At 57.6% G+C, this 10,460-nt stretch overlaps 2 protein-coding genes across 3 annotated transcripts in view; one reads left to right on the top strand and one right to left on the bottom strand.

Moving 5' to 3' along the window:
• Nucleotides 1-190: 190 nt before the first annotated feature.
• RPL10A (ribosomal protein L10a) lies at nt 191-3,430 on the top strand. 2 transcript variants are annotated; one of them, XM_066204183.1, is made up of 6 exons: nt 191-226; nt 453-527; nt 625-705; nt 1,020-1,168; nt 2,008-2,180; nt 3,226-3,430. In XM_066204183.1, the coding sequence occupies exons 1-6, from the start codon at nt 222-224 to the stop codon at nt 3,394-3,396; spliced, it is 654 nt and encodes a 217-aa protein (XP_066060280.1). In that variant the 5' UTR covers nt 191-221; the 3' UTR covers nt 3,397-3,430. The 2 variants fall into 2 exon arrangements, with proteins under 2 accessions (XP_066060280.1, XP_066060281.1); XM_066204184.1 differs by lacking the exons at nt 191-226; nt 453-527; nt 625-705 and adding an exon at nt 835-938.
• A 1,054-nt stretch (nt 3,431-4,484) lies between these two features.
• SCUBE3 (signal peptide, CUB domain and EGF like domain containing 3) overlaps nt 4,485-10,460 on the bottom strand; it is a 31,901-nt gene continuing 25,925 nt past the window's right edge. The window contains exons 15-23 of the mRNA XM_066204185.1: nt 10,247-10,408; nt 9,803-10,006; nt 9,561-9,722; nt 9,120-9,287; nt 8,870-9,031; nt 8,433-8,630; nt 7,841-7,993; nt 7,583-7,662; nt 4,485-7,423 (exon numbers count right to left, since the gene is read on the bottom strand). Coding sequence (XP_066060282.1) covers nt 7,274-7,423; nt 7,583-7,662; nt 7,841-7,993; nt 8,433-8,630; nt 8,870-9,031; nt 9,120-9,287; nt 9,561-9,722; nt 9,803-10,006; nt 10,247-10,408 — 1,439 coding nt within the window. The 3' untranslated portion in view covers nt 4,485-7,273. The remainder of the gene's footprint in view (nt 7,424-7,582; nt 7,663-7,840; nt 7,994-8,432; nt 8,631-8,869; nt 9,032-9,119; nt 9,288-9,560; nt 9,723-9,802; nt 10,007-10,246; nt 10,409-10,460) is intronic.

Below are 10,460 nucleotides of genomic sequence, written 5' to 3'. Positions count from 1 at the left end.
CCGGTTGTTTATTTAACAAGGAAGGAGATGCGGACGGGCCGCCCGGCGAGGGCAACCTGAAGAGGGCCCCCACGCCGCTCCCAGCATGGCGGCCTCGAGGTGGTGCTCCCCGCCTCTCCCAATATGGCGCCGCGCGGCGCCCTCGAGTCTCGCGAGATCTCGCCGCAATTATATAGCGCGCCGGAGTCACTTCCGCCCTTTCGGTCCGAGCAGCCGCAGCCATGAGGTGGGTTCGGCTCGGCGTCTGCTCCGTGCCATCCGCCACCATCCGCCACCATCCGCCCCGTCAGCCGCCATCTGCGCCCGGTGGGGGCCGCGGGGCCGTCCGGGCGGCCGGCGGGGCGCGGTCAGCGGGGTCGATCGCGGGGGCAACGCGCGGGGACCGGGGCGGGCTCGGGGCCGCGTCCCGGGCGGAGCCAGCTCTGAGCCCGCGCTGCCGTTTCCCTCCGCAGCAGCAAAGTGTCCCGGGACACCCTGTACGAGGCGGTGAAGGAGGTGCTGCACGGCAGCCGTGCCAAGAAGCGCAAGTAAGAACCGCGGACACGGCGGAACCAGACGTGTCACCCCTGGCCTCGGCCTTCCCCCCTCCACGCCCGGCCAGGCCTCACCCGGTGCCTCCCGCAGGTTCGTGGAGACGGTGGAGCTGCAGATCAGCCTCAAGAACTATGACCCGCAGAAGGACAAGCGGTTCTCCGGTACCGTCAGGTTCGCCATCCTCTCGCTCCTACCCAGCCTTCGGCCCTGCCCGGCCCTGCTCGGGGCTGCCGCGGCGCCGAACCGCTTGGGGAGTCCAGCGCGCCCCGGCCCAGTGGGAGCGGCTGGACGGACCCTCACCCTGGGTCTTAAAACATGAGGGGAGGTGCGGCAGCCCCCGGGCTGTCCCCACCGGCCTGCTGGGGACGGCAGGTGAGCGGCTGTGCAGGATGCCCCGTGCTGTGGTAAGGTGTCTCCGTGCTGGCTCCGTGGACACGCGGGTGGTGCTGGCCGGTCACTGACTCGGACCTTCCTTCCTTCCCCAGGTTGAAGTCGACGCCGCGGCCCAAGTTCTCTGTCTGTCTGCTGGGGGACCAGCAGCACTGCGATGAGGCCAAAGCAGTCGACATCCCTCACATGGACATAGAAGCTTTGAAGAAGCTCAACAAAAACAAGAAGCTGGTGAAGAAGCTGGGTGAGTGTCAATGAAGCTTTTCCCTATGCTCAGATTTCCATCTCATGGTTAGTTGCAAAGCTGAGAAGCTGAGCAAAGTCAGCCCCGGTACCAAAATCTGGCCAGAAACTGCTTAGAGAAGTCACCAGGCTGTTTCCAGTGCAGGTCTGACAGGTCAGTACTGCAGGAATGGGGCTGGTTGTCCAAGGAAGGGAGAGACACAGAAAATGTCCCTGTCTACAGTTTCACCCTTTGCTGTGTCCCTCAGTGTCCTGGTTGGGGAGCTGGAGAGCAGCAAAAGCCAAGAAACGCTAGAAGCAAGAGTGTGCTTTAGTCCTGCAGTTCTTGTGTGAACAGAAGGAAATGCAGTCACCTTCTCTTGGTCAGAGAAAAAGTCCTTCCCTCCCTGAGAGCTCCAGAGTTTTTCTGGTACATTCCTCAGTCAGACAGGAACTTGCTCCTCAATTCATAATGGGCTGTGGAACTTCATGCTTTTAGGAGATGACTGTGATTGTTGGCTAAGCCTCTCCTAGACAGATCCTTTGTCTCATTCATCCTGGTGTGCACAGGCTGTGGCAGATCTTGGAGTTAGTTCAGTGTCACCTGGGGCTCAACAAAGGACAGATCCTTCAGGAAACAAGCTGTTATTTAGAGTCACTGTGTTGAGTGTAGCTGGGATCTGGCTGCTGTGATAGTCATTCCTCAAAGATTTTTGGCAAAACCAGCTCCAGTTCAGGTGGGACCCAGGGAATGTTGGAATTGTCTCTAGAGAGGAGTTGCATGTTCTCAGCTGAGTCCCTCGTTGGGAGCTTGGTGTGGGAGCAGAGTCTGTCCTGACTTCCCTGGTTGTCTCCTTGCAGCTAAGAAGTACGATGCCTTCCTGGCTTCCGAGTCCTTGATCAAACAAATTCCTCGAATCCTGGGCCCGGGCCTGAACAAGGCCGGGAAATTCCCTTCTCTGCTCACCCACAACGAGAACCTGGTGGCCAAGGTGGATGAGGTCAAATCGACCATCAAGTTTCAGATGAAGAAGGTAAAGCATGGCTTTAGTTGTGTACCTGGGGGTTGTACCCTGTCTCTGCCATCTCTAGGTTGGGCTGTAGGTGTCCCTCGAGTGTTCTTCAGCTGTGGCTGGTTTCCTCCAGCAAGGGGAGGTGGTACCCGGAGTGTTCCATAACCAGGCAGAAAGGAGGAATAATTTAACTGTGGTTGACAGATCTTGGAGCAGTTGATGAGGAGATGATTGGATGTGTCAGTGCAGAGCACAAAGCAGTGTAATTAATGCTGCTCCCAGCATGGGAGTGCTGCTCATGGGGTGGGACCTGACCAGTCCCTGCGGGGCTGAGCCTGAGTGGGGCTTTGGCAGGGGTGAGTCTGGGACTTGACTCTGTCCAAGCGAACTTGGGAGCAGCTCTGTGGGGATCTGCTCTTGCTGTCATGGTGAGCTGGCTGTCTCAAACCAAAATAACCCTAATCAGGCATCCCGATCTCAGTGGGCCATGTGTGACTCCTGGGGGCACAGCTGGGGGGGTCACAGCAGATATGAGGATTTCCAAATGCTTGAGCATTTAAAATAGCTGAGTTAATGATGTCCTGACACTTGGCTTGTCAGCTCACTTGTAAATTCTTCTGCCTCCAGCTTGTGGGGAGCGTTGACTTCCAGGCTGCTCAGGGAGGCCGGGCAGGAGGAGGCTTGGCCTTTGTCACAGTGCAGAGAGAGAGGGCTTGGGGCTGGCCCCAGAGGCAGAAAGTGAAGCTGGTGTGGCCTTGGCAGAGCAGGGTATCATCGAGCTCTGCTCCAGTGCCAGTTCTGCACAGTGTGCCACAGGTCCTTCCTGGTGTCCCACCTCTGGGAGGCAGCTGTGCTCCCACCTCACCCAGTCACCCCTGCACGTGTTAGAGGTGGCATCCAGGTGCTACAGGCACAGGGAGCCACAGGCCAGGTGGAAAAGCGTGTGGGTGGGCTGGGGAAGCCGTGCCCAGTGTCCAAACCATAGGACAGCCCAACACACCGATGAGGGGGTCAGCTCTTGTCACCTTTCTTTGCCTGTGAAAGCTGTACCTGTGTCTGTCCCCAGGTGCTCTGTCTGGCTGTGGCTGTGGGGCACGTGAAGATGACAGAGGACGAGCTCGTCTACAACATCCACCTGGCCATCAATTTCCTGGTGTCCCTGCTGAAGAAGAACTGGCAGAACGTGCGAGCTCTGTACATCAAGAGCACCATGGGGAAACCCCAGCGCCTCTACTAAGGGGGGGCAGCAATAAATTCTGCAGACACCCACAGCTGTGTGTGGTTCTGTTCCTCCAGAGCTCCTCGGGGAGGGTTCGCCAAAGAACTGCTCACTTCTGTGTTGAGTTGAGAGAGAGATGAATTCCAAGTGGGATATTGGAGCTTTGGAGGGAAGGAGCCTCATCCCACCTGCATTCAGATGGGGAGGGGAAGGACTCCACTCTCCCCCAGAGCAGAGGTGTCCCAGCAGGTTCAGGTTCAGCAGTGACCCCCACATCCCCCTGTACCCACAGAGGGGACCCTTACCTGGTGCAGAGCTCACCTGAGTCCTGCTGCAGAGCCCAGCCCTTCTCTGGGGAGGGGCTCTGAAGCTTTAAAATGCAAATGCCCCTCATCAGCCCACACCTACCCAGGTGCAGCTCCTGAGGACTTGAGCATTGTCCCTACGTCCAGGCCTGCTGAAGGAGAGAGCAGCAACCTAGCAAGGGGTTTGGGGCTGTGGCAGAGGGTGTTTTCCATTCCCTCTTCCTTCTGAGCCAGTCTCTTTAACTCTGTTTTGGGCTAAAAATGAAATTTGCATCTAAGTAATGTGCGTAAATCAATACATTGTGCAGGGACTGGAGAACTTAGGGAAGTCGAGTGTTTAAACTTCTGGGGGGGAGAAAAAATACTTTGGGCCCTGGAAAAGCTTGTCAGCATCTGAGGGAACGAAACAATGAAAATAGCTCTGGATCCTGCTGTTAAAAACCTTTAAAATAAGCATCAGAGCCAGTTTTTGAAAGATCAACACAACACCAAGAAATTCCATTTAATAATTAAAAAAAGACAATACAAAATGCAAACATTTCTTTTTACAAAGTTCAAATAACAATTTTTTTTTCTTTTAATCAAGTGCAAATAACTTCATGAACTACATCTTGCTCATCACTTTTAATCGTTTCTGCTGGAGATGGCAAGTCCTGGCCCGCTGCTAAAGGCAGATATAAATACTCCAACATGAAAATAAAAATACCCCAAACCCCAAAAACGCTCATTTCTCCTGACGGCTTCAAAACCTTGATCCCCGAGGTGGCTGATGTGGGTTTCAGCCTTTCAAACCCATTCTGAGGTGGGGGTGGGTGAGGAGTGGGGCTGGGTCGCTGCGGGGTGGGTGATTCCAGGGGCCCTGTGGAATTTTTGGGGCTTTTTTGAGGTTTTGGTGAAAGAAGAGGGAAGCACCACAACCAGGTGCCTTTGGCTGTTCCAGGAGGATGTGCTGCCCACCTCATCCTTCCACAACTGCTTCAGGGGAGCAGAGGTGGCTGATGTGGTGACACCCCAAGGGCCTGATGCCCCACAAAGGCAGCTGCTGGGCAGTAACCTGACATTAATCAGCCAGAGTTAATCACAGTTAATGAGCTGTGGTGGGCACGAGTGCTGTGGCAGTCTAGGGCACCACAGCAGGGTTGGTCATTCCTAGGCTGATTATTTTTGCTGCTGGGTGGGTTTTTTTTGTTTCCTTCTTAATACGAAGGACCCTTTCAAAGGTCACTGGCCTGTGCCACTGTCCCAGAGCCACAAAACCCCTCCAGATCCCTACAGCAGCTTTTGTGCATTAGAGCAGCTGCTTTCAGACAGCGACCAAGTGACAAACAGCTCAGCCCAGAGATGTGCAGCTTCCAAACAGGCTGGGAGCCGGCGGCAGGAGGGGAAAATCCACAGCTGGGATGAATCAGGACAGACTTTTCCAACTGACGCATCTTGGGGACAAACCTCAGCCCCTGTGCCAGTGCTCAGCCTGCCCGCAGCCCCTCACAGAGCCCGGGAGAGGCTCTTGGGGTGCTGGAGCAGTGTAGATCAAGGAGGGAAAACAGGGACAAGCAGCTGCTTCCCCCAGATGCAGGAAAGATGGACGCAGTGGGACATGCAGAGCAATAAATAATTGGTTTGTTAAAAGCAGGGCTGGGCTCAGGTGTGGGCTAAGGGACAGTGAGGGAGAGAGGGATGGGAAAAAAAGCGATGGGAAGGGACCTGCCACAGGCAGAGCTACAGGCAAGTCGATCATGTTTAGTCCTGGCAGCTCCAGGTCTTTGAGAGGATGAAGATGGAGATGAAGGTGTGGGGAGGATGACAGCTGAGAACTGGTGGCAGGGCTGGAAAAGTGGGGAGGCTTGGGGAGGAGGGATGAGCAGTGGCAGCAGTTGCCTGTCCCTGGGAGTCCTGTCTGTCCACATGAAGATGCTGGGGGGACAAACCCACCACCGGTGTCCACCTGGCCATGGACCCCAGCTGAGCCTGTCTAGGGGAGGCAGATGCATTGAAACAAGGGATAGCAGGATGGGTCTTCCCTGGGATCTACACCCCACTCCCTGGGGAAGGGCTCTCACAGCATCCCTGCAGGGTGAGAACACACAGAGGGATGAGGCCAAAAATGCCTGGTGGGACTCAGAAGCACAAAACCTTCCCCAGGTCCGTGAGGGTGGCTCTGCCCGGGGCGATCGCTGTACCTGGGGGAGAGATTTTGGGGCTGAGTGGAGGGCCAGCTCCCCTCTCCTCCCAGGGCACCCCCCAGACCCAGCCTCAGCAGCTGTTGGCTCATCCCTGAACCCCTGCAGGGAAGCAAATCAGTTTGCAACAAGCAGGTGACAGGGCCGAGTTTGGATCCCCCTCACCACGGGGCCGGAATAACATTCAAACTGTGGTGGATCAGGCTGAAAGGACCAACTTCACCCCCCGTGGACGGACCAAGACACCTCCAACTCCCTGCAGAAACTCACCCCATTGTGCAGAGCAGGAGAGGCACCATCTCCCCCCCAGACAGGGGCTCTTATCGGGGACAAAGGTGGCAGAAAAGGCCTGAAGATGCCATCGCACTGGTCAGCGCAGCCCAGGGCCTGGCTTGCTCTGCGTGGGTGGTTTTTGTTTCCTTGCAAACACACATTCTCATTTCTCAGGCAATTATAAATATTGTCGTTTCTAGTAGAAAAAAAAAAAACAAACAAAAAACAACTTCCCTCTAAATAATATAAGGAAGACTCAAATGATTGCACTTAATACATATGAAAAAGGTAGAAAGGAGGATATCCTAGTGCACAAACATTAACTCCTGCTCTTCTCAAAGCTTGCTTTTCCGAGTTACTCTTTGGCAGAGCTTGTAACAAAGTCTGGTTTCTTGGCACAAGTGTCTGGGGTGGAGGGGGGGAAGAAAAAAAAAATCGAACCCGGCTGAAAGTCCTTCTCCTTTGCTCCCTGTTTTCTCCCGTGCAGCCAGACATTGTTCTCCGGGAACGTGGCTTGGCTGCGCTTCCCTCCCAGCACCAGCACGGCTCTCCAGCGGGACAGAGCCACCACGGTGCCGCGCTGGTGGGCTTTGCCATCACTCTTTTGCATTTCCTTTTTAATCAAGTCGGCTTTGTCAGTTCTCTTCCCCCCCGACCTCTGCAAAGCGGCGCCGGTAGCCGGGGCCCGGCGCTGCGGTGGACACGGTGTCACCTCCTGTGCTCCTCTGCGAGGGCTCCGCGGGGCCGCAGCCGGTGCCAGCCCCGAGGGCTGCAAGGACAAGGGCCTCCCGCACTGTCCTGGGCTGCTGGTGGCACCAGGGAACGGGGACAGACCTGGCGTAAAGGAAACCAAAGGGAGGACGCGGGACAGCGAAAGGAACGCTGCTTCAGTTTCCTAAAACCTTCGAAGAAGCTGCTTCGGAAGAGGGGAGCGGCTTCACCGCTGGATGAGACCGGATTGTGCCCCCGGCTGGGAGCGCAGCTCTGCAGGGAGCGGCAGGGAAATGGTGGGGGGACGTCTGTGGGGCGAGCAGTGGCGATCCTGCCGGAGCCAGGCAGAGGAAGGAAAACTCAGAAAGGAGAAGGAAGGGAGAAGAGGGTTTCCTTGGCTGCGGGGTAGCCCAGAACAGCGGGGGGCTATTTGTAAGGCCGGAGGAAGCTGGAGACTTTGGAGCGCAGGAGCTTGATGAAGGAGCGGGGCAGCATCTCCTTGTGCTTCTCTGTGTACTTGAAGTAGTTCTGGGGGTGCGCCAGCACATCGAAGAAAGCTTTGATGAGCTTCTTGTCCTGCAGGGAAGCCGAGCCAGAGGGAAGTTCAGCATCTCCCCGTGCTCCCCTGAACTGAAGCCCCGAGTGCAAAGAGAACAGGAGGCATCCCCAAAGGGAAGGAATGCTCCTGCATCCCCCACAGCCCTGGGTAACACAGACCTGGGGGCACGCGCTCACCTTGAGGATCTCCTGGTGGTTCTCGGAGGCGTAGAGCCTTCCATCCCGCACGATGTCCTCCACCAGCTGCTCGTAGTCCTCTGCCAAAAAACACAGGGCATGAGCTGCCCACTTGTCCCCAAACCTCTGGTCTCCATCCTTCAGTCCACTCCCCCCAAACACACCGGAGGTGTGAACTGGGCGTGACCTGGGTCCCAAACTGTGGGGGGGAGAAACATCAGCATGCCGGGATGGCATCTCCCCATGCCCCGTGCTCACCGTCATAGGTGACATAGGGGATCTGGAAGCCCCGAGCACTGTTGGCCTCACTGGTTTTGAAGTTGATCCAGAGCTTCCGGGAGCGGGCAGTGAAGGCGATGGGCCTCTCATAGGTCTGGCAGGTCTCGTAGGTGGTGATGGAGGATGGGGAGGCTGCAGGGAACAGCAAGGGCACACAGGATGCTGGTTGCCCATCAGCAGAGTTACTCCCAGCCTTATGGGGTCAAGGGTGGCATCAGGGGTGGGAATTGTCTGTGCTGGACAAGGCTGAGCCCCTCCCTAACCCTCATGTTGCATACCAGGGATTGCTATTCCTTCCTTGCTCTGGAAAGCACCAAATGGGGCTTTTAACCCCCAAAATGAAGGCTGAGGCCCAGGTGTGCAGCCCAGCCCATGCACATCTCCCTGAGATCCAGCAAGACACCTGGACAGCAGGGCGCTGCTCATCTCCCCACTCACCCTATTCCCATAATTCCCCTCCTGCTGCCCGGGGATGAGCCTTTCTCCCTTTGCAGAAGGCAGATCTGCCAAACCCCAACCTTTTTCTCCCCAGCTCCTCCCCTTGAGCACCGCGGCCGGCTCGGTTACCTACAGTTTTTCCGCATGACCAAGACGTCGCCACACTCGTCCTCGGAGGGGAGGAAGATCTCCGGCACCACGATGAGGATCTTGCGCTTGGGCGGGGGGTTGATGTTCCAGGTGCACTCGATGTTGGCGGGGTAATTCCCCGGGTAGTTGGGGGACTCGATGTAGCCCGTGTACTCACCCAGCTCCCCTCCACACTGCCGGTCTGCAAGGCAGGGAGACTGGTTCAACTGGGAACCAGCAGCATGGGGGCACTGGGAGGGAGTGTTCCACTGGGGGTGGTTTACTGGGCAAGAGGGGCAGTGTCCCATTAGGGAACCCCCCATGCCTGCCTGCATGCACAAAGCACTGAAATGACCCCAAACTCTACAGGATTTTTAAATACTTTTGAAGGAGGACCCCCACATCTGTCCCCCTCCTTCTGTTGCACCCCAGCTCGCCTACTTTTGCACTGGGACACAGAGGTGGAGCCGTCGAAGTCGGTGGTGGTGTTGCCAGGGCAGGAGATGCAGTAATTCTGCCGGAAATCAGGCTGGTAGGTGCCCACGGCGCAGCGGATGCAGCGGTGGACGCTCGTGTTGTAGTAGTGCCCAGGGGAGCACTGCACTGGGGAGTCAGGGAGCGCAGGGGGCTGTGTCAGCTGCTGGCACAGCCCTGCCGGGTGGCCCCTTCCTGGGGACCAGCTCTGACCTACCTTTGGTGTCGCAGTCCTGGAAGGAGAGGGCTCCCTCGTGGCGGGTGGTCAGCCCACCGCCGCAGGGGAAGCAGAGCGCCCGTCCCACCTCGGGCTGGTAGGACCCACGGGGACACGGCTGGCAGGGTTTGAAGCCATCAGCAGAGTGCTGGCCAGGGGGACACTGACCTGCAGGCACAGGCATTGCTCAGTCCTGGCATCCCACATGCCTGGGGCTCTCCTGCCCTATATCCAAATCCTCTTCCCCCTCAGCCTCAGCAGCAGCAGTATACCCAGAGCAAGTGCTGCCCTTCCTGGGGTCCCCCCTAAATAATAAACACCCCAAAGAGCAACTTCTGTGGGCCCTGGGGATGCTCAAGGCTTTCCTGCCTGCTGGCTAATAGTTGAGGTTGCAGCCCTGGACATCCCCCGAGTGTGCCTCGAGCCCTGCGCCCTCCTTACCCGTGCAGCCAGTGATGTTGGTGGCTCCTATGGGTCCGAAGGTGTCGCCGCGGGGACACAGGTCACAGGAGAGCTGCCCCTCCTTCTCCTGGTAGGTGCCGGGGGGGCAGGGCACGCACTGCTCCGTCTGCCCGTGGTAATAGGTTCCCTGCGAGCAGCTGACTGAGAGCCGGGGGGGGCGTCGGTGATGCTGCGGGGGCTGTCACCGCCGGGTCCCCTCGTCACCCCACCACGCTCCTTACCACACTTGCTGGCCAGGCGCTGCTGGCCCGGCCCACAGCTCTCCTGCCGCTCCGGGGCCACGCTCAGCTTCCGGGCCACCTCGTACTCCATCCCTGCGAAGCGCAGCAGGAACCGCTCCTGGTTGATGGATTTCTTCAGGGCTTTGATGGCCGACTTCAGCTTTTTCTCCACCCTCTGTCGCAGGCAGTGCAGGTTGCAGCTGGCTGGGCGGTGCAGAGGGGGATGGGGGTACAGGGGGAAACAGGGATGCAGTAAGAAGGGAGGGGTGGAGAGGGAAGCCCAGAAGCATTAAAACCATCCCCCAAATGCTCAGTCGTAAGTGCTACCCAGCACATGCCACTCCAGTGCAAGATGAGGACCGGTTTATCTCTCCTTGCTGCATGGGGATGGTATCATGTTCCTGATCCTGCACCCAAGACGGGTCAGGCCAGTGCCGTGCCCACCTGTGATCTCCTCGGGCTTGATCTCCGCCTCGAACTCCAGCGTGATGCGTGTCACCTCTTTGCTGGGGGAGTTGCGAGCCCGGCGCCCCTTCCCCTTCTTGGATGAGTCGCACTTGAGGTTGACGAAGGTGACCTGGCAGTCAGAGCACGGTGCCGAGCCACCTGTGCACAGGGGACAGGTCAGCACCCCATCCCTGCTGGGGGACAGGCACCC

Source organism: Chamaea fasciata, unplaced genomic scaffold (assembly GCF_029207755.1).
Source record: "Chamaea fasciata isolate MVZ Bird 193981 ecotype frontalis unplaced genomic scaffold, bChaFas1.0.hap1 SCAF_25, whole genome shotgun sequence".
Lineage (NCBI taxonomy): Eukaryota > Metazoa > Chordata > Aves > Passeriformes > Sylviidae > Chamaea > Chamaea fasciata.
This window is presented reverse-complemented; position numbering and strand designations above follow the sequence as displayed.

Bases quoted from the DNA above. Each gene is read 5' to 3' on its own strand.
- RPL10A (XM_066204183.1), top strand. The intron at 706-1,019 runs GTTCGCCATCCT...TTCCTTCCCCAG, and splicing joins CGGTTCTCCGGTACCGTCAG to GTTGAAGTCGACGCCGCGGC. The intron at 2,181-3,225 runs GTAAAGCATGGC...GTCTGTCCCCAG, and splicing joins TCAAGTTTCAGATGAAGAAG to GTGCTCTGTCTGGCTGTGGC.